The sequence below is a fragment of the Dermochelys coriacea genome, chromosome 10 (assembly GCF_009764565.3).
Source record: "Dermochelys coriacea isolate rDerCor1 chromosome 10, rDerCor1.pri.v4, whole genome shotgun sequence".
Classification (NCBI taxonomy): domain Eukaryota; kingdom Metazoa; phylum Chordata; order Testudines; family Dermochelyidae; genus Dermochelys; species Dermochelys coriacea.
The window spans coordinates 4,727,127-4,749,643 of record NC_050077.1 but is presented as its reverse complement, the minus strand read 5'-3'; the positions used below and the strand labels follow the sequence as shown (position 1 = coordinate 4,749,643).

General features: G+C 45.2%; 2 protein-coding genes across 3 annotated transcripts; one reads left to right on the top strand and one right to left on the bottom strand.

Annotated features, from left to right (window-relative positions):
• Positions 1 to 1,142: 1,142 nt before the first annotated feature.
• Positions 1,143 to 16,855, bottom strand: LOC119862413 (hydroxyacylglutathione hydrolase, mitochondrial). Of its 2 annotated transcripts, none has more exons than XM_038419117.2 (9): positions 16,708 to 16,855; positions 10,483 to 10,664; positions 9,864 to 9,928; positions 8,448 to 8,565; positions 7,249 to 7,357; positions 6,351 to 6,454; positions 5,763 to 5,864; positions 4,709 to 4,788; positions 1,143 to 3,960 (listed from the first exon to the last, which is right to left on the bottom strand). In XM_038419117.2, the coding sequence occupies exons 1-9, from the start codon at positions 16,778 to 16,780 to the stop codon at positions 3,861 to 3,863; spliced, it is 933 nt and encodes a 310-aa protein (XP_038275045.1). In that variant the 5' UTR covers positions 16,781 to 16,855; the 3' UTR covers positions 1,143 to 3,860. The 2 variants fall into 2 exon arrangements, with proteins under 2 accessions (XP_038275045.1, XP_043349998.1); XM_043494063.1 differs by lacking the exon at positions 16,708 to 16,855 and adding an exon at positions 12,080 to 12,184.
• A 305-nt stretch (positions 16,856 to 17,160) lies between these two features.
• On the top strand, positions 17,161 to 18,782 carry FAHD1 (fumarylacetoacetate hydrolase domain containing 1). Its single transcript, XM_038419124.2, has one exon. The coding sequence runs from the start codon at positions 17,576 to 17,578 to the stop codon at positions 18,239 to 18,241; it is 666 nt and encodes a 221-aa protein (XP_038275052.1). The 5' UTR covers positions 17,161 to 17,575; the 3' UTR covers positions 18,242 to 18,782.
• Positions 18,783 to 22,517: the final 3,735 nt, after the last annotated feature.

The window sequence follows — 22,517 nt, the reverse complement described above, 5'->3', positions numbered from 1 at the left end:
TGCAGTCCTCATAAGCGGGTGGAGTCTCCTTTGGGTGCAGTGAAGATCTGACGCTTTCCCCCAGGGCTGAATTTAAACCTCTGTGCCTCCATTTCCTCCCCCCTCCAAGGACACTGCAGATAACAGCAAACTGCTCCCTGCAAGGATGTTGTGAAGTTTAATTTGTAAGTGGCAAGCCAGGGCAGACCTGTGGAAAGAACATTTGACTAAGTGCATCTGCTGTATTGCCAACCCCAAGTGTTCAAAAATCATGAGACAACCCCCCCCCCCCCCCCAAAATCATGCAATATAGTTTGATTTTGGTCTGTCTTTTGTTTATTGAATCCCCCTCATGTCTGTTTAGTGTTGCAATTTTTCCAACAGTATTGAATAAGGTGGTTTGGATCTTGCTTGCTAGCTGATGGGGCAGAACTTCGAGCTTCTATCCATCCCCAAAATTGTAATTAATTGTGTGCTCTTCCCCTCTAGCAGAGAAATTAATTATGCCCTCTCCACCCCAAACTGGTCCCCCCCCACCCCAACAGTCCTCCATGTTAAAGAGAGACAGACTCTTCCTCTAACAGAAATGCCAAACCAAAGGCTCAAAGGGCATATAGTGTTTCAGGTCTGTCTTTTGATTTCCATTTTAAAGGAACATTTTTAAATACAATCCAGGCCTACTTTTGAAAGTGTTACCCAGGCCCCACTGACTTTCTATAAAACTTAAGTACTTTTGAACATTTTACTCCTTAACCATTAGTAACAAGTAAAATACATTTACATTCTTTCCCTTTAGATTACTGCCCTGATTTATGCTCTGTTTACATGTCTCTCCACTTTGCAGTAATAATGTTCAAACTGTTTTTCTTTTCTAATTGAAAATGTACAGGTTTTAGAGACAGTTGGGAAATGTGTGTTTCAGAAACTGCAGTATTTAGACATTAATATTTCACTTTTTAAAGTGTGTAAAAAACCTACCCACCCCTAAATTTAAGTCATGTCCTTTTAAAATACTTTCAGCATATGACTGCACTGGCTGGCAAGCAAGAAATTAACTCGAATTCAAGAGGAGACAAAGTCCACCATGCCCAGATTACTTATCAGGCAATAAACAGAAGAGGAGGAACTAGATTCAGAGGCTTGAATGACTCAGCATTACTCAGTTTCAGCTGAGAATCATTTATTGAAAAACATACATTTAGTTTGTAACTGTGCAATCAGAAGAGACACAGGAGGAGGATGTAATTAGGAGCCCAGTTCATTAAGATATGGGTGTCAGAATTTTTCAAGTGTGTATTCTACCACTTTGTGCTCATATCATGTCTCACTAGCAAGATGAAAACACTGCACAGTCAACTCCTACATAAACTGTCTCTGCAGGCTTCCCTCCCCTCAGGCCCCGCTCCTAAGCTACATGCACCATAACAGTGACAGGTGTTGGAAGTGAAAGTATTAATAGCAATGTGCATCTTTGCTGCATTTGAGCAGTAACCACTGCACAGCTTAAAATAGATACTACAGTAGCCACACATTGGATAGTGTTCACCCTCCAGGTTATCACATATGAAAATGTGGGTACTATTACATGGCTTATGGTTCTTTAAAAAAAAAAAAAAAAAAAGAGGAAGGAGAGCGAAAGAGGTTTATAGTGATATCCCTGGATGAAAGCCAGAGTCTCTGAGCACTTTACAAACCTACACACAGTAGCCCTAGCCTCCTGAAGAGCACATGCATTGTTTAACCATGCAGAAATTGAGGGACAGAGAAGGTAAGGGGCCTGACCAAGGTCAGAAAAACTCCAGAAAGGGGAGCCAGGACTCCTATGCCCTAGCCACTTGGGGAGGGAGGGAAGTTACTTTTGAAAACTATCCTCCTTAAAGCACAGTTCTCTGAAGACTCTAGTGACACCGGCTCTGGCTCAGAGATGCAGATATGGAAGTTGCTCCGAGTAGGACAGAATGAGCAGCTTGTGTTAATAGGGTGCCTTTGGCCATGTATTTAAAGGAAGCCTTTTTAATAAGGGGGCTGAAATGAACACTGATTCATGGCACAGATGGTAAGGGGGCACGGACCCCATGCTAGGTCCCCCTCCCACCCCACACCCCATCACCTCACTTGAAGCCTATCTTCCAACACTGACACTGAAAACTCTCGGCAGCAGTTCTGTGACATGGCAAAATTCTGCCTATTCTCCTCCACCCCAGTTACTGAGAGATCTGGAAGACCATCCTTTGCTCTGAAAGAGACCAAGTGGTCCTTTTTGTCCAGAGTACCAAACCACAAGCAGCATGAAAACAAAGACCCAGAGAATGGGTGGGAAAAATCAAGCTTAATTTACCTCCTCTGTGCCATGCAAGGTCTCTCCCAGGGAGGCAGGGTTTCCATGCTGTCGATCTGCTTTCATAAACTTGTGCTCTGTTCACCAGAATTAACAGACTGTTTAAATGAACAGCAGTCTAGGGAGGAAGTTGCCTACTCCGATCATCTAGATGTGCCTGCAGTTCACACCAGGGAGGGCTCTTTGAGCCACAAGGGCAAGGAAAGGAAAGCTTAAGGAACAAAAGTTGTGTTGGAAGACACCTTGGATCTGCCTTGAAACCAGGCTTCAGTGCAGCTGAGCGACCAGGGCAAGCTTTGATTTCTTTACATTTAACAGCACTCTAGAAGAAGCTTCTGCTGGAAGACTAAGATTGCAGGAGCTAAGGGGTTAAACCAGGCAACTCTAGTTTCTGTTCCTATTGAGGCAGGCCCTGAAGGGTAGCCTCTGTTCCAAAACAGCTGGTACCTTGATGATCTTGGGCACAACAGTAACCAGAACTCTTGAATTTTTTTTGCCAGAGGGGTCAGTTGGGCTAATCCTGCTAGATTAAAGTAGCATTTACAGCATAAAGAAGCTATCCTGATGGCACAATGGTAGGAAAGGTTATATCTACGGCCTAATTTAATATCTACTCAAACTTGTAGGACATGCATTTACTCACTAAACCAAGTTAGTTCTCTTTAGGATCATAATGGCCTACCGGCCGAGTCCCTACCTAAGGCTTGGTGTTGTTACAGGCACTATTCATAGTAGACTTCAGAGGGGAGTCAGTGGGTACATGCAAACTGCTTTTTAAGCTGTTAATACGCAGCTGTTCTCATACTTGAAGGGTATAAGCAACATCATGGCCCATCAGTTTGAAAAACATGCTGTCTTTAGAAATTATTGATCTCTAAGATGCAGAAGGAAAGGTGTGGGTAGAAGGGGAGGGAGGGGGAACTACACTCTAATGCAAGCTTGGACAGTCTTATTTCTACAGCCAGATGTATCCAGATAGCAAGCAAGTTGGGAAGCATATTTAATGAATTAGACCCTTAATTGCTGGTGGCAAAGTGAGCACTGCATTATGACGAATGAATGTAGCAGATCTTAAAGTGACAGAATCAGAAAGGTTAATTTCATAAGTTGCAAAAGAATTCGTTAGACAGCCATTTGTTTACATGCATTCCACACAATTTACTTTAATTGTGGAAGTCTCCTGGCTCAATCCTGCAGTCCATATGCAGGCAGATCTCCTATAAAGCTAACTGAGTTTTGCCCTGGTAAGGACTAAGCCCTCAAATGTGCCTTCCCCTCCCACCACCACATACTGAACATTTGTAAGGTTTCATGCAAAACCTCACTGCATCTGACAGTTTGAAAGCCAGGAATAAATACTCTTTAACATCTTATAAATAAGCCATAGAACATCTTAACAAGAGCAAAGTGCCTTTTATCCCCACCCCACTTAAGACAGTTAAAAAAACCTAACTGTGAACGTGTCTCCACCACAACAGAACAATGAAACTTCTAGTTCCTAAAACACGATAAAACTGATAGGTAAGTGTTTCAGACAAAGTACTCAGTCTTTTGGTACCCTGAAGTTATCCTTCTCTTTTCTGATGGCTCCCATTGTTCGAATGGGATCAGTTTCCCCAGCATGCTGCTGGACTGTCTTCTCTCTAGCAGAAGTAAAAATAGACAAGCCAATTTTATTTCACTGCAATAAGACTGTGTATATTAATCATTTTAACTCAAACCAGAAATATTATAACTCAGACCTGATTTCACATTTGAGTTACAATCACACAAACTTCTAGGCAGTATTTCTTGCAAAGCGTCTGCTCACAGGATACTTATCGACCCATGAAGATGTGAGGGCATAGCACGGTTTCTCTGGGCTGACCAGCACAATCCAGAACTGAGCCCTGTCATAGCGTTCACAGCGATCTTAAGAATTTTTAAAGCTGCAGTCATCAGCCAGAACAGATTGCAAGTGATAAAATCAACATGCTGAGGGGAGGTGCTTACATCTCCAGATTTGCACCCTCTGAAAATACAGCATGAACGAGGAACACGTCACTCAGCCAAGAAACAGATCTTCGCTCGAGTCAAATTGTATAGCATTCTTAGACTTAGCCAGTCACTACACCTTCATTTGTTGGCACAAATCTCTCTCAGGATAAAAAGTTACGCATGTGAGAAGAGGTCACAGAATGGAACAATTTAAACGCAAGTAATGCCACAGAAGCACCAGCTCCCTTGCTCCCCATAATTGTTTTAAGTGACACCTGTCTCTATCGAAACTGAAATCTGCTGATGAAAGGCAGAGCAACAAGCTTCGATTGCTGCTTTATTTAGAGGTCATGGCCTCCCCCATTTCCTTATAACCCAAGATAGTATCAGGATCAGCCATGCATACATAGGTACCTGACTCGCATGAAGGGGTTGTATGTAAACTCCTCTGCAATAGTAGACGGGATAGTTGGTTCACCACTGTCATATTTTGCCTGGAAAAAAGGGAAAGATTTCCGCTTTATGATGGGTACAGATGTGAAAAGCAATGGTCTTCAGTATCATTCAGTAAGCTAAGACACAGTGTCAGTGCTGTGTTTGCATTGCCTCTAGCTGCTCTGAATGTCGCAATAATATAGGCCATCCACAGGCCAGACTGTTCTCACTAGAGGAAAAAGTGGCATAATCCTTCCCCAAATGGACACATATGTGCAACATTCAAACAGATGCAGGACACAGGCAGATGCTGAGCGGCCCCATTCACAACCCTCTAGAAGCAGGAATAGCACATGGGGAGGTGGGACTGGGAAGGACAGAGGGAAGCTGGATGTAGGGCCAGTGCTGGCTCAGAGGGTCTTCGGCTGTCTGCCCCTTTGGCTTTGCTCTGCATGTTCGGGGTGTGGGGGGGAGGGGAGGAGTACCCTCCTGCTGCTCCCACCAGCAGGGCTACAGCTACGGCCTCTTTGGGATAAAGACAGTGTGCGAGCTTCGCCCATCTGCCTCGCTCCCGCCGCCAGCCCCAAACCTCTTCGTGCGGCTGGGTTTAACCAAACTCAGAACACGACCTGCCTCAGCCTCCTGATCCCGGTCATTGCCCTCACCTCATCCCTGCCCTCCATTCTCTCAGCATCCCTGTCCTCCCACCAACCTCTTACCTCTCCTCCTGCCTCCTCACCTCCTAGCACCATGGCTCCACCCATAAACCTTGCATGACTTTGATGGAGGCGTACAGGTCACCTCCGCCACCACATCAGTGCCATTGCCCTCCTTCTCCCTCTTATTTGTTAGACTCGCTTGTTGCATCGTGTCCCACATTTGACTAAGATCTGAGGCAGTGGCCATGTATAGCTGCATTTGTACAATGCCTCCCCCTTACATGGCCCTGATCCCAAAAGAGGCTTTGGGGTGCTACCCCACTATAAAAATAATTCTAATAATCCACTAAGCCTAATGCCAAGACCCCACTTACCTTAGCCCAGGCTAGTTTTTGTTGGATGGCAGAGTTATTGGGTTCAACATGACGGGCAAATTTTAGGTTGTTGATCGTGTATTCGTGACCACAGTAAACTCTCTAAGAGAAGGGGAAAAAATGTTACACTCACACCGCTTCATATCCCAGGATCTCAAAGCACCATTACAGATGTTAGGGCTGCAAACCTGGCTCCACTGGAGTTAATGGCAAGGGCTCATAATCCTCTAGAACATGGATATATATTATATCCACCATACGAAGGCAGAGGGGAAATGGGGAAGAGATCTGCCTGATGTTACATGGCAGAGCTGGGAAGAGAACCCAGAAGTCCTGGCTCCTAAGTCCTCTGCCCTAGCCTGCATTCCCTCTTTATGAGCAGAAGAGGGATCAGTGGACCAGCGCTCCCTTCTCCACGGACCCCTGGCTGTTCTATATGCAAGACAGTCCCTGGATATAGCCCTTGTTCATTCTGAAAGATCACTTCCCCCATTTTGAGCAACATGGTATTAGGAAGGTAGTTTCCTTCTTAAGTCTGTAATAGGTTCAGCTTGGTTAATTTGTTAACATGAGATGAGGGATCGATACCGTTTCAGGGTCCAGGCGGCCTAAAATCTCTATCAGTGCTTTGTACATTTCCTCTGGGGTTCCCTCGAAGAACTTCCCACAGCCAGCCACGAACAGTGTGTCACCTGGGAGAGAGGACAGGACACAGCGTCACGACCAGACAACAACACACTGGAGCAGACAATCCCAGAAAAAAAAAAAAAAATCGGTACTGTGGCTGGTCATAACCATCATTACATCCAAGCTTCCCACACACACAGTTTTGCCACCGTAAGCAAGAGACATGGCTAGAAGGCCATGCTATAGATCCAATGGACGTTGGTCTCTAAAGAAATACGTGATGGTGCCGAACTCTTGGTTGTTTGGGTACATTGACGAGAGCCTATTAAGGAGCAGGTACACGTGATCAAGTTCAAAGCATCAGACCTACTTCACTCAAGGCAGGATCACCACCCAGGCTTCCAGAGACCAAAAGTGAATGCACTACCCACTAGCATAGTCGCCCACCTAGTCTCCCCTCCACTTAGCTACACAACTAACAAAGTTGTAAGAAAATACACAAAAGCAAACATGGGCCAAATTAGCGATTGCTAATAAAATTCCAAGCCTCGCTAGTTAGACAAGTTTAGGGAAATTTCCATTTAGTGAGCTGTGGGAGGCATGGATCAGCATTCATGATGCACTCCTCATCAGCACTCGGCCAGGGCAAGCTAGCGATCCAACCAGCAGACCAAATTCAGTGATGAATCCTGGTCACATGCCACCTGAGGCACGTTGCACATAGGCTAAGAAGAAGTGAGCTGTGATTGTAACAAGGAAAGAACCTAAATCTGGATAATCAGGAGAACATAAGCAGAGGAAAGACCTGCATTTCTCAGCAACACAGATTGGAGGCAAAATAAACCACCTAATTCCTCACCTGTAAAGACAGCAGGAGGCTCAGAACTATTTGGTTTAGTCACATAATAACAGATGTGTCCAGAAGTGTGACATGGCGTATAGAGGCATTTCACATGAAGAGATCCCATCTGAGGAGAAGGCCAAAGAATGAAGTTAGGCCACCGTGCACTGATGGCAAGGGAAATTAACTCAATGCTTTTCTAGTCGTATGATTCAGGCAAGTTCTCAGAGCTGCAGAGTAAAATCTCAAGTCAGGTTGCCACGGGAGCTCAGCAAAGGTAAGGAGAGGTGAGCTTACCAGAGAATGGAGTGTATTACTTCAAAGCAAGTACTGAGTCACTCTCACTTACATGCAGAGTAACTCCATCCTTGGCAGCAAATGAGGCCATGACAGGAGCAAAGAGATTGAGAGACATACAAAACCCAAACAAGTTAATCAAGTGTAAACAGGTACTGCCAAGAGCGGTGTTAAAGGGGAAGTGAGCTATGCCCAGAGACACATACTAAAACAGCCTGCTCACCGGGCTAAGGGGCCATTTATCACAGACATGAGTTAAATTTTAGTGCCCCCCCACACACACACACTTGCCAGTATCTCCTTGGGCTTCCCTTTGTGCTAAATACATCCCTAAATGTACATTTCTGGGACAAGAAGAATTCCTGGGCGTCAGCAACAGTGCCGCATGTTTTACTGCGCAGGCACCAAACATGGCTGGCAGATACCTCCGCTGCAGTTAAACCAAAGCTCTGTCGAGTAACATTCGTTTGTTTAGCTTAGGAAGAGCAGCACCAGTCTGGAACCACTCACTTCCTCCTGCCAGGTGCTGCAGTCCAGCCAGAGCAAGGAGGAGAGAGTCTCCACTCTGCGTTTGCGGATCTACAGCAGCTGATTTTTAAACCTTAGTCTTAGGTACTTATCTGGCCTCCATTGCCACAGCGTCCAAGCACCTCACAATCTTTAAATGCATTTATCCTCATAGCACCCCTGTAAGGCAGGACAGTGGTATTATCCCCATTGTACAGATGGGGAACAAAGGCAGTGACTTATCCAAGGTCACACAGGGACTCTGGCAGAGCAGGGAACTGAACAGGTTATGACCCATGAACCCTTAGTGGCTGTCTATGTAGAGACCGATGGCATCAGTCCAGCTCTAGACAGGCTTCTCAAGCGGAAGGCACATTCTGGATTGGTTATTTTATTTATTTATTTATTTTTACCTGAAATGATGTTGAGTGAGACACTTTCTGTGTCAAGGCTCCCACTCGGTTGTCTCCTCCATACACTCTTAACCCAGACTCCATCTTCACAAGCTTCTCATTACCTCCGGCATGATCCCTAGAAGGTTAAAAGGTCATATTTTGGGAGGCCACAAGATGCATTTCTTACAACTCTGGCCCTCCTCTAGCTACCCTGAAAAGTCTGGCTCGTTACCAGGCGTTGAATTTTACCACCTTTTGTAACGTAAGCAGCTACTTTATTCTGTTTCCTTGTACTTCACCTCCACACACAGTTTCAGAAGATTCATGGTCACCATCTCCTCCCTGAGGCTATGCCCCACCAAAGCTATTGCTTGACTTCATTTGTTCAATTATGTTTTAAGAGGAAGACCAGGACAATTTCTGCCATGGGTTTCCCCACTGCACCTGTGCTGAAGTTTACGGGGGTATGTGTTCATTACAAAAAAAAAAAAAAAAAAAAATGCAAATACCAAGGCACATTATTGACAAGACGTGAGGGTTTTCAGGAAAGCTGGAGGAAGATTACAGGTCTCAATTCACAACGTAACAGCATTTTCTAGTCTTCAACATGAGACTTTAGAATTGGATACGGTCTTTTCTGCAGAGCAAGAAGAGGGGCTAATGGGACATGGGCCCACATCAGAGATATTTAGGCACTTCAGTGCCACTGAAATCAATGGGAGACAGGTGCCTAAATACTACAGAGGATCTGTGCTTTGGACACTGTCATGATGGGTGCTCTACAAGTACACAGCTAGGTCAGTTAAACAGAAGCCATCGTGAGTCATTCTTTTTCATTGCCACGACAAAGCTGGTAGCGTCACCAGCTCCAGTTCAATCGCCTAAGCTTGTATTAAAAGTGCTTCCTTAGAGCTTTCATTCCCATCAAACTTTAAATTAGATGGCTGTGATGGGTGTTAAGTAAATCTATCTAAACAAGATGCCAAGTGAGGGGAAGCCAGAGCAACTGTCAAACCAGTTTCCTCACTCCACTTTCCCTGGGGCTTGATTCGGCTCTCAGTTACGCACACGCAGCATCCAGCAGTGGTAAATGCATGCACATACCCAAGGACCAAACTCTGCCGCCAGTAATCTGCTTTATTGAAGTCGGTCCTCCTGTCTCTAGATTGGATTCCAAGCCCAGTGAAGCCAGTGGGCAGACTGCCATCGACTTCAATGGGCTCTGGATCAGGCCCATTAAGCCTAACAGGGAATCTCCTTGTAAAGGTTAGTACATTTCCACTGAGCCCTGGATCCTCTGAGCAGGAACTCATGTGTGGGGACCAATAATATCTGGAAGAACCACCCCTTGAATTGTGCTTTGGATGAACAACTGCCTCCAGAGGCAATTCTACCCTACCCTAAGATTATAACATCGTAGAACATAAGTGTTACCAATGGTGATGGGTGGTTAGAACGGTAGTCAACTTCACACCATGCTTTCTGACCACTTCCACAACCTACAAACAGAGCATCATAGAAACATTAGAACTCATATAACTTGGCTTAGGCATGGCCTCAACCATGAGTAGGGGCTTTTGTGCCTCTATTACGGTTTGTAAGGAACTGAGCCAGAACCTGCATCCCAGAACTCGGACAAGGCTCCCATTAACTTTGCTGGAAATGATGCCGGAGTAAGGACTGCAGATCAGGTCATTAGGGCTCGCCAGACTGGATCAGAACATCAGTCCAACGTTCCACCTCCAGCAAATACTCGTTACTTCATAGGAAGCCAAGAATAACCTCCATATTGCACCCAGAGCAGATAAAGAGGGGAAAAAAATATCCTTCCTGTTCACATCCCAATAAATACAAGTTGATTACCCTTATCTGAGCAGCTGTATCGACCAGTAATCATGAGTTTATCCAGCCTTTTTACCCCTAACCCAGGCAAGGTTCATGCCTTAATCGTTTCCTGCATTTAAATGCAGGGCTAGCATAGGCAGCAGCTAGCCAAACCCAGCTTCCCTGTCACCAGGCACAGCGCGTTAGACAGAGAGGCATGGAGCGTTACCTTCTGAGGTTGCACAGGGTCAACAATCGCTGCCTCTTTGGTTTCCTCATCGATGATGAGATACATGTAGTTGTCTGTAAGGGCCGGAAGCAGCTCCACCTTCATGTTGGTCTGTGTGACTATCTTAGACTTTCTCAGATCAGAGTCAGCATGGAGAAAGCCAGCTCCTGGCCGTGTTGCACCTGGGGATGCAGAGAATATTTGAAAATAAGGTTGGTGCAGCAGCAAAACTGGCGGGGAGGAAAGAGTTCAGGGGATCCTGTGGCTCTGAACTCCAAGGCCCTGAAGGGCCCCAGAGAAGAGCAGCACGTGGCTTAGTGCTGTCTCCTGCTGGAGCCGATATGGAGGAATCCACATCTAGGAGGAAAATCAAGGGCACAGGAGGGGTAAATGCTCCCAAGCAGGATGCCACCTGCCACAACGAGGAGTGAAATGGGAGCACATGGCAGTATGGCCCTGCTTCCCCAGCAACACCCAGGAGAAAACCTGGCAAGTCACCACAGAGATGAGAGACAGGCCCTGGCCCAGGGCGCTTACTGTCATCAATGAACCTGTTTGCATAAGCAAAGTTACACAAGGTCTATGTGATTGCAGGATTGGGCCTAATTTGAGGCCTGACAGAGGGGTAACAGAGCAGGCAGCTGTCACAGCAGTAGGACTATGGGGTTATCAGCAAAGGCCAGGGTACAGCACAGTGGAGCCAAAAATTTTAAAAAACAAACAAACATGTTTTAGAGCCAGTGTTTCTCAACAGCCAGTCCAAGGACCAGTGCCAGTCCCTGAGATCTCCCTGATACAGGTTAGAAAGGCAGCATGCCAGTCCCTGGTATCAAAAAGGTTGAGAAATGCTGTTTTAGAGCATAGACAGACACCTTTGGCTCATTCCTTATAGACACCATAGCAGCAAGGTAAGGCAAAGGGGGAGAGAATGCAGGATTCTCTGCAGAGGACGCTGGATTCCCCTCGGTATACAAGTTATTAACCATCATACACTCTGGAGGAAAGGTTTGGGTTAGTGGGCTACAGCCACTCAGACGTGACAAAAAGAGGTGTTCTGCTGTTTGCTTCGGGTGAAGTGTTTAAGCAGATCCAGGACATTTCACACGAAAACAGCCCAAAGTAAAGAAGAAGCCTGTTTAACTCCACAGGGAATCGGTATGTAAAACAACAGCCAATGGGCAAAAGGCTCAGCCATTTAAATGGTGGAGATGAGCAAGAGAGGATAGCCCACTTGGCCTCCTGTTTCTAGAGCCTCTAGTCACCTACTCACCAATTTCAGGGCTCCTAAATGTAGTTGTTAAAGGTTAAAAAAAAACAACAACAACAAATGTTCCATTCAGGGAGGATTACTGTCGCCTGTAAAATCTTGCTCACTGTAAGCCAGTTGTCTGGGATGAAATTCGCCGCTATAGAGAGGGCCAACACAACATGAGTATTACAGAATCACTGAGAGATGCAAGACCAGGGCCCCGTTGCGCTGGGTGCTGTATAGACACACACACACACACACACACACACACTGAGAGACAGTCCCCGCCCTAAGGCATGTTCAGTCTAAATTGACAAGCTGGCAGCCCAGAGAGGAGAAGTGACTTGCCTGAGGTCACACTGGCAGCAGCTCAGTGGCACCGGTGGGAATAGAACCCAGTGCTGCCACTGGACTGTTCCGCTTCCCCACAATATGGCTTGTGCTGGCTTCTGTCCGTGGGATAATTTCACCCACGACAGACAGAAGAATAGGAAAGAAGAAATATCTACGTTTCTGGAAGAGGTTTCTAAACAGGCTTTGGGATGCACAGTACACAGGGCATCACAACAGTGGAGACACACTAGACCTAGAGCTAAAATCCAGCTTCGTCGGTGTTACGAGCATTTGGCACATGAAAAAGCCTTTAAACCACAGTCTCACCCGGACGCCCTCCCTCTCCCCCCGGGACATTTAAAGTATTTCTAAATTTATATTTAACAACACACACACACACACACACACACACACAGAGCCCTAGAATGGCAGGGGACATTAGGACTTTAGAGACACAATGCACTAACAGCAAGCGTAGGGAAACAGACTCCCTAAGTCACTTCATAGCCAGCTCTTACGAGTTCAATGAAACTCCCGCACTTGCTGCTTCGCCAACAATCTTCCACGCCCCCCACCTTTCCTCACCTGGCTTGGAATCCTCTAAAGGGAAGCGGCAGGACCATGCAGTAGCTCAGCAGAGACTAACAACAGCTACAAGAGTCAATAGTGATTTAAGCAACAAGAAAACTTCAGCGAGGGAGCAGTTCTACTATGTCGCCTGGAGACCTATTCACATGGTCCTCATTAAGTAGGTCACTGCGTCTCAAGAAGGTACCGTCTCCCACTCTGTTAGTGTGACAAAAACTGAAGCCAAATTGGAGTTCCTTAGGGCAACTGCTGACCCATTTAGTCCAAAGTGTCTCTCACCCTGCTGACAGCAGCAGCTCTTTGTCTAAGCAGCAGAACCCGTTTCTGACCCAACCCTGTGAGACTTTTCAGGTAGTTTCTCCCTTGCAGAGCTGCCAACTCTTGCAATTTTATCACTAGTTTGCATTTTTTTTTTTAAAGCCCCAGCTCCTGGAGTTAGGAGATTGTGTGAGAATCTCAGCCTGCATTTTGAAAGTATGATTCTAGCCCCCATATTGCAGGCAAAAACCTGATGACCCATGTGCACCCTAAAGGCTCAGAACTCAAATAAAAAGAACCCCCAAATATTTAGCTTTTTTTTTTTTTAAAGTCTCAATTTTCTGAGGCCTGACATGGTTTTTGTCTGTTCACAATTGGTAATGTTGTGCTTGCCAAGATGAAATGCCCTTCTCTCCCAACATAGAGTCTGCCCATGGCCATAGTAAATGCTCCAGATGAATGCACTTTCAGCCTGATCTCACTCCTGATGAAGCCAGGAGTAGAACTGCCCTAGCAAGACTGGAACCCGCTCGCCCGATCAAATAGCCTCATATGGGAATTCAGCCATCCATCTCCCTGGAACAGAAACCAGCTGTCTTAATGCTGGAGAGAACTGATGCACAGCAAAGGAGACAACCATGTTGCTTTGAAGTGCGGGGACACAAGGGGCTGGTGTTTCATTTTACTCCCAGGACTCCAGCCCAGTGTTTTCTGAGATTTGGCAATTTGCAATTTTCCCGGAGTGCCACCGATACAGCAGGAAACAGAAATTGCAATTGAGGCAGCTTCTGAGCAAGCCTCTTAGATGTCTCAGTAATGTCCATGTTTGTGGAGAGACTTTTTTTAAAAGGCCTTGTAGTCTTGTTATGGCTTATAAAAAACAAGGCCTGTAGAACTTTAGAATATATGATGTTAAATCTACTGCGGAGCTTCACTTTGCAACCATCAGAATCTCTGCAACCATCTCAGTACTGGCAAGTGTAATAACCTGTTGGAAAACTTAAGAGGCAGACAGTTGTTGCTGTAGGTCCCCTTTGGCTTATTTATCTGGCCCAGAGTCCTTGGTTTTCCACTCCACATTTGCCTGCCGCCTCATATTAAATTAGAGCTGTAAGATCAGTAAAGGAAGAGAGTGCAAGAATCTAAAATGCAATACTGCAAAGAAAATCCCCAACTCTGAAGCATAATAGAGCATACATGTAAGAGGCATTTGACAGAGAAGACACTTTAGCATCCATACCTGCCAACTGGTGTTATGGAGCAGGGAAATCCCTTTTATAAAAATAAATCTATCATTCCTCAGCAGGAGAAACACCAAAAACAAACCAATCCTTCTTCCCAGACCCAAATCTGGCATACTTCAATACGGTAAAACCATTTCCTCATCTCCCCCAACCTCTCTAACCCTGTTTATAGTTAAATTAGGCTCTGACCCTGCAAACACTAATGCACATGCTTAAATTTTAAGTAAGGAAATAGTTCCATTGACTTAAAGGTAATCATAGTAGTATTTGGAGGTTCTGGCCCCAAATTATTTACCAGATCCTTGAGAGGGGGTTTTCATGCAAATACTTGCCTTTAAAATCCCAAAGTGTGATTGGAATAAATAAATAAATAAAAATAAGTGCGCGCACACACTTTGAAATGCCCTCCAAATTTCCAGCTGTAACTCAGACCTAGTTTTCAGAGCTGTTCTCATCTGGTCTACAGGTGTAGAATTTCTTATCTGTGCACGCTGATGCTATCAGAACTGGTTCTGTTTAAGATGTCATTCAGCCTCATAACATTACATAACTGGTCCCACTATCCAGTACCATATCACAGCATTTATTTCAATGTCAATATGTCAGCCTTAATAAAGTGTACCCTAAAATATTAAGGCCTAATGGTTTTATTTTCATATTGTTCCTTAATATGTGATCATACTTGGATCTGATCCAAAGCCCCTTGAAGTCAACAGAAAGATTTCCATTGACTTCAGCAGGTTTGGGATCAAGTTCTTTGGTCATATCTTCTGGTACCATTCTTCAGTGTGCAAGTGTGATTCTGCACTTGAAGAAGGGCGTGTTTGCAGATAGGAAACTGTTCACATTATCCAGCATATGGATGTATGCTGAGGAGACAAAGAAGCAGAGTTTAATGCAAGCCTTCGGTATGAGAGGCGTTATGAATCCTTTCCTTCTACACTATTAAGGATCAGATAGGAAATTTATATTTATTTAAATTCTGAATCTGGTACCTGCATGTCTTGTATTCTACATTTGCAGTTTCTTCTCCAGGTAGAATGGACTACAACAAACTACTTCTTATATCAGTTGTGAGACTTTATCTTTTTGGTCATACTGCTTGTATGGTTCTCAGAATTTCAATATGACTTATGCTCTTGTTTGTGTTGCTACCACCTAAAAGTGATTAATACAATTTGCATAGTAGCTCCCAGAAATACATCTGGGAAGGGTCAATCACATAATTATGCCTTTATAATAATAATAATAATATAATTACCCTAGTACTACTTAGCACTTATGTAGTGCTTTACATGTTCAAAGCACTGTACAAACATTCAAGTTGTGGCAAACTGAGGGGTCCCTAATGATCCAAAGGGATGATAGAGTTGCTTATAAAATACTGACAGGTTTCAGAGTAGCAGCCCTGTTAGTCTGTATTCGCAAAAAGAAAAGAAGGACTTGTGGCACCTTAGAGACTAACATTTATTAGAGCATAAGCTTTCGTGAGCTACAGCTCACTTCATGGCTGTAGCTCACGAAAGCTTATGCTCTAATAAATATGTTAGTCTCTAAGGTGCCACAAGTCCTCCTTTTCTTTTTATAAAATACTGTACACTTTTCAAGTTTGACAGCAAATGAAGTCAATAATAGATGGTTTCGGGTCATTCCTACAACTGGACCCATGTAAAATCCTCTGCTCCTTACTTCACTGGGACTCGGGGTGATAAATTCACAAAATGAGAGCTTCAAAGAAGTTCTGTCGCTGTTTAAGTTTTGTTATTGTTTCTAAAAGTTACTAACACAACCCCTCACCCACAAAATATTTATAGCTTATCCATCAAAACAGCCTGGGCTGGGTTTTCAAAATATACTCCCGGGGTATTTCCCACCCCATCATCCTGCTGCAGGAAGGGCAGAAATGAAACGGACTACAAGAAAAAGAAAAGGAGTACTTGTGGCACCTTAGCCGGAAACGTCACCTATGTGCAGCGGATCTGTGGAGTTAACTCCCAAAAAATCCCTCAGCCAAACAGCAACATTAAAGCCGTAAGCGCCTGAAGTGCCACAACCAGGAGGAAGGGAAGGGTTGGGGGTTCTGAGTTTTGTTTTTTTTTAACCTGACGGCCCATTTTTAACTAGGAGGTTCCCCCCCGATTGTCCTTGTTCAGTCGCCTTCAAGGTTGTTTCAAGCCCAGCCCTGAAGTTGTCATCACCGCCCAGCCAGAGGCGGATACCGCCCCCCCCCCCCAGACCCACCAGACCGGGCGGGTGCAGCGCCCCAAAACGGATCTGTCCTCCGGCCCAGAGCAGACACACAGAAGGGGGGGGGGAGAGGCATCCCCCACCCCCCCGCGGCGCTCTGCCCCCCTGCAGGCGTTGCAGCCCCGCCGCTGGCTCGTTTCCTTCCTTCCTTCGTTCTGCAGCCGGAGATGAAGCCGGGCCGGGGGGGGGGGGGTATGGCCGCAGCAGCCATGCAAGGGGGGCACCCCCCCACCCCACCCCACCCCAGCCCGCGGGGCCGGCTCCAGCAGGTGGTGCCTGCAAAAAGCCCCCGGCGCCGCCACGTACCCGCTCGGGAGCCGGCCGCTGCCCCCAGGAACGCCAGCGCGCTGCCGAGCCTCCGCCCGCTCCCGCGGACCATGCTCCAGGGCCGCCCGCTCGCCGGCGGGGCTTACATAAGAGCCAGCGCCGCACGCCGGGGCCCCGGCCCCGGCCAATCGCGCCGCCGCTGGCCGGAGCAGCCCTGCCCAGCCGGGCGGCTCCGCTCCGGCTGGGCGCAAGCCGCCGCCGCCTGCCCCAGGCCCTCGCCGGTCGCACCGCAGCCTGCGGGGGGGGGGGGTTGCACGGCCAGAAACGCGGCTCGCTTCTTCGGGCATTGCCCCCCGCGCCCGCGGAGCGCATCCCAGGGGCGCCGAGGCATCTGGACGGATTGCCCCGCTGCAGCCTTCGCGGGGGGAGAGAGGCTGGGCCTGCTTTTTTGGCCTGCCGGTTGCAACTGGCTTCTCTTGGGAGGGGTTTGGGGGTTTTTTTGTTTGTTTTGGTCTCGCCTCCACTTTGTTCACATGGCTGCCTATTGCATTAGGGACGAGGTGGCCTGGGGAATTTGCCCTGGGGCATTTTATTCCATCGAACGGTTGGTAAGCGATAAAGTAACGCATTTTGCACAGCATTTGAAATATATCCCTGCTCCTTACCATAATGTGCTGATAAGGAGCAGGGAGGGTGGCTGGCAGGCAATGCATTAAATACCCCTGATTGCAGAAGCCGCTTCGCCCAGGGAAAAAAACAGGGGCGGAACCATGTATTCCTAGACGACTCTATGGTTTTCAGCTGCGAGCCATTGGATTGGTGCAGGGAAAATGTGCCTCCTCTGTCAGGTGATTTTCTGCCCTGCTCACAGTTCATCGTCTGATACAGAGGGAAGTTTGCAGGGATCATGGCCTCTTCCAAGCCTTTGGCTAAGTTCTGGGAATGGGGCAGAAACATCATCTGCGTGGGGAGGAATTATGCAGAGCATGCCAAGGAGATGAAAAATGCTCTCCCCAGCGAGCCCCTTTTTTTCCTGAAGCCTTCCTCAGCCTATGTCCGGGAAGGAGACCCCATTATCAAGCCTTATTACTGCAACAATCTGCACCATGAGGTGGAGCTGGGAGTGGTAATTGGGAAGAAAGCCCATGCTGTCTCCCAGAAGGCTGCTATGGACTACGTGGCAGGTTATGCCCTGTGCTTGGACATGACAGCCAGGGACACCCAAGCTGAGTGCAAGAAAAAGGGCCTTCCCTGGACCTTAGCCAAGGGCTTCAATACCTCGTGTCCTGTTAGTGATTTTGTGCCCAAGGAAAAGATACCAGACCCACACAAGCTGCAGATCTGGCTCAAGGTAAATGGCGAGCTGAGGCAAGAAGGAGAAACCTCTTCTATGATCTTCTCTATCCCCTTCATCATCAGTTATATCAGTGAAATAATCACACTGGAAGAAGGGGATCTGATTTTGACAGGTAGTCCCAAAGGTGTTTCTGCTGTACAGGAGCATGATGAAATACAAGCTGGAATAAACGGCATCCTCAGTATGCAGTTTAAGGTGGCCCAGCAATCGCGCTGATCTTGATGGGAAAATCTGTCATTTCTTTTTGGGGAGCGCTCTACAGATGCCTTTTAAAACAGCCAAAGAATGAAGAAATACCTAGCTGTCTGTTCCCCAGCAGCCTAAAAGAATGCATCGCCCAGCCCTCTTGGAAACGATGAAGAATCAAATGTACTGAGCTAAAATATTAGGTTTTGTGAGCCTTCTTATAAAGGCCTCAGCTGAGGACTACCACTCTTGTGAAGGTCAAGCTTTTCACATTACTGAATGGCACAGATCCAGCTAAAAATATGTATATGGTAGAGGGGCACTCATACCACCTGGTTAATGTGTTTATATTTAAAGGAAGCAGCTTTGAAAAGAAGAGCTGGGAGCATGTGAGAGAAAGGGAATTGTTGTAGTGAAATGCCAGTTTAGGAAGTACTCTAATTAAATTGGTTTAAATTAAATATTCTGTCATATTGTTTGCCCTAATCCTAAAACTAAATTTAGTGCTTCAGGCATATTGTCTTTAAAATAAACATTGATTTTTGCTAAGGCATGTAGAGGCCTTTGGAAATAAGTGTCTACAAATTTTAAATGGTTCAAGAAAATTATCATTATCCTCACCACTTTTTACTCTCTGTTAATTTTTTGGTGGGGCAAGGTGACATTATGGGCACACAAAATTTGGTCTTCTTAAAGGAAAAATTCACTGTGGTATATTGCACCACAGGTACATGTTTGCTTCTTTTATATGACTGTCATTAAAAACAAATTGTTTTTCAAAGGAGATTAAAAAATTAAAGGATAGCTGGCATACATAATATACAGTATATTTACAGCTGGTCTGGTAATTAGCTTGGAATTACATGTCATCGAAATCATGCACGTGATTGACAGGAGGCCTTGTTAACGGCATAAACCTTCTGGTGGCTGATTAACAGAAGTTTGGGGAGAAAGCTGGGTGCTCCTAATTCAGAGGTGAGTGCTGTATCAGTACAAGTCAGTGGGCAGCCAGAAGGGGAAAGGTATTTTATAAAACACACCCAATGGGGATAAACAAGGTAAAATGGGGATAAACAAGGCTCTCTCACCTGTGCTAAGTGCTTTCAATTAATATTTATTAAAATTAGCAAAATTTAAAATATACCATTACTTTTAGCAAACTGGTTTCAAGAGAATTACTTTGTCCAACTATTAGTTTAAAAAAAAATACAGTTTTAAGGAAATTTTCAGCAGTTGGGATCCAGTTGCCACATAAGGAGGGACTATTTTAAGGTTTAAGACCCAATTCTGCAAACACTTTCTACACAAGATAGTATTTAAAGGACCACTTTCATTTTTTAAACTTTTTAATTACATTTGTGACAGTCCTTAAACAGGTGATTTTTTTTAAATTCTTTAAAGCTATAAAAAAAATTCTTTCCTGCTGATGTTTAAGGATCTTTTCAGTAAGAGATTGTTTCTCCAAACAGTTAAACAGGAATAATCTCATACATGAGCAATTTAGTCAGTCGAGTAATCCTATGGCGTTTTATGTTCCTTGGACAACACCCTGGCCATAGAGGGGAAACGGTGAAACTCAGTATGGTACAAAGTACTATCAAATGCACATAAAGAATAAATTGAAAGCTTTTTGTCCTCCACTAGCGTCTTTCAATTATACTAATCTTAGGCCAAAATCCTGCAAAAATTTGGACACATGCTTAATTATTATAAGCATGAAAATCATCTCAGTAAGAAAACTCGTATACTTAAAGTTAAGCACATGCTGAAGTGTTTGCAGGATGAGAGCCCTAGTTGTTACTTATGAAACTGTAGCCGGTACAACACTTTTGGACTGAAATACAATTTTCATGTATATCATTTATTTAATACTGCTGCTGAACCCGCTATTGTGAAACAAGGATCTGAATTAACCTACCAAAGTGTCTTGTCCAACAGAAAATCCCCTTGATACTCTCACCATTGAAAGTTCATAGCTTCTGCAGAAGGCCAGCTTAGTGAGAGAAAAGGTCAGCCTGTTCCAGAAGCCCAAAACCCCACAAACAGCTTTCCACTTAACACTGTGCATAATGGCAGAATTTCTATTAGTTTATGGCTGGTCACCTGGTACTGGCTCTCCTTGTTTCCAGGTGCTTGGTAACATTAAAATACAGCAAAAAATATGATATTTTCATAACTATACTTTCCCATGTAAACAATTCCTGTTATCACAGCAACGTTACAAGTTCATGAGTGGGGGACAAGGTGCCCACTACACTCGTGTATGCAGAAAGATATAGTCCACAGACTTTTTAAGATGTGGTATATACTGTGAAAAAGTTTGAGATTCCCTAATTTAAAAAATCTTTTCCTCCTCAAATATAGCTGTGCAGCAAATAGATGAACCTAGAATAGGAGTCATTCATAACCAAAAGGAAAGGGACATGTGGGCTTAGCAGTGGGTTAGCAGCTGGTAAAGCTTTTTGGACAGAGAACTTTTCAGTGCAAAGGTATTCTAATCACATTTTTTTTTATGTCTGGCATGTGAATCTTGGGCCTTCTGTTGTTCTTCCCTCACAGACTTACATTCCTGAAGGAAGTCAGGGAGAGCCGTTCATAGCATGCTTTGGGATCTATCTTCCCATATGTTGTAGGATCTCATCTATACTACAAATAGAATTGTACTGAGGACCTGGTTACAACCACAGTTATCCTCTAATACAGTTAAAATATGGTTCCATTTTAAAGCGGACAGCCATGTTTGGAATCAACAGCTCATTTTGTCAGCTTTGGACTGTGGTCCCTTCTAAGTTCATGTCAAGCTGACTAATTTCTGTGGGGAAAAAAAACACCTCCACGTCAGAACCACCCCCCTTCTGAGGGAAGCTGCGGAAAAGCTCAGTGCAGTGTCATTCTTAAGAAGTCTGATTGCCATATGTAGAAATTGAGCTGGGGAGTCTACATGAATCCGTTGTGGAGAAGCAGGAAGCGCAGAAGGTCTATTGTGACATCTCTTAACCTTTCCAGAGCTCTGTAACTCTTTCAGGAGTCTGATTTGTCTCATCCCCGCAAAGTGTCACCTCACTTAAAAACTACGTGCTTACGAAATTAGATATAAAAATACAAAAATGTCACAGCACACCGTTTCTGAAAAATCGCTTACTTTCTCATTTTTACCATTGTGACGGTCGGGCCAGATGGCTATAGGAGAATAATTGAAGGCAGATATATTAGCCCCAGGTTCAGTAGGTCCCTTTTCCCTGGGTAAGGTAACAGGGAAGGTTCCAGAACAATCAGGAACCTTCTGGAGACAATTAAGACAGGCTGATTAGAATACCTGTAGCCAGTCAAGAAGCTGCTAGAATCAATTAAGGCAGGCTAATCAGGGCACTTGGGTTTTAAAAAGGAGCTCGCTTCAGTTTGTGATGTGCATGTGAGGAGCTGGGAGCAAGAGGCACTAGGAGCTGAGAGTGAGAACGTGGACTGTTGGAGGACTGAGGTGTACAAGCATTATCAGACACCAGGAGGAAGGTCCTGTGGTCAGGATAAAGAAGGTGTTGGGAGGAGGCCATGGGGAAGTAGCCCAGGGAGTTGTAGCTGTCACACAGCTGTTCCAGGAGGCTCTCTAGACAGCTGCATTCCACAGGACCCTGGGCCGGAACCCGGAGTAGAGGGCGGGCCCAGGTTCCCCCCAAATCCTTCCAATTCCTAGTCAGACACAGGAGTCGTCGACCTGGACTGTGAATTCAGAAAAATGGCCAAGCTGAGGGCTGCCATGAAGCTCCAAGGCGAGCAAATCCACCAATAAGCGCAAGACCCACCAAGGTAGAGCAGGAACTTTGTCACACCATATAATTATAATTCAGTTGGAATATAAATATTGTACTTGCACTTCAGTGTATAGTCTATAGAGCAATATAAACAAGTCATTGTATGAAATTTGTTTATACTGACTTCACTAGTGCTTTTTATGTAGACTATTATAAAACTAGGCAAATATTTAGATGAGTTGATGTACCCCCTGGAAGACTTCTACACGTACCCTTGGTTGAGAACCTCTGGTCTATTGTGTTTTGTAGTTTAGAATTACAGGGATTTTCCCCAAGAGAGTGATTATCCTCTTTGGCTAGAAAACACAGAACTTCAGTGGGCCAGCAGTCACAGAAGATCATTTTTGGCTAGACAGAATTCTGTTTTTACTGCATTGTGATCACTACTCTCCCATGCTATACAAGATCACATATCATATCTACCGCAATAAATCAAGAATTATAGTTTTAGAATTTCTTTCCTATGGGGAATATTGTAATAAAAACATGTTTGCAGC

Excerpts from the sequence above, each read along its gene's own strand:
- FAHD1 (XM_038419124.2), top strand. The coding sequence starts at position 17,576 with ATGGCCTCTTCCAAGCCTTTGGCTAAGTTCTGGGAATGGGGCAGAAAC.
- LOC119862413 (XM_038419117.2), bottom strand. The coding sequence starts at position 16,780 with ATGGTCCGCGGGAGCGGGCGGAGGCTCGGCAGCGCGCTGGCGTTCCTG. Across the intron at positions 4,789-5,762 it reads AAAAACTAGCCTGGGCTAAG|GCAAAATATGACAGTGGTGA; the intron begins GTAAGTGGGGTC and ends CCTTTTTTCCAG. Across the intron at positions 3,961-4,708 it reads AACCCCTTCATGCGAGTCAG|AGAGAAGACAGTCCAGCAGC; the intron begins GTACCTATGTAT and ends TACTTCTGCTAG.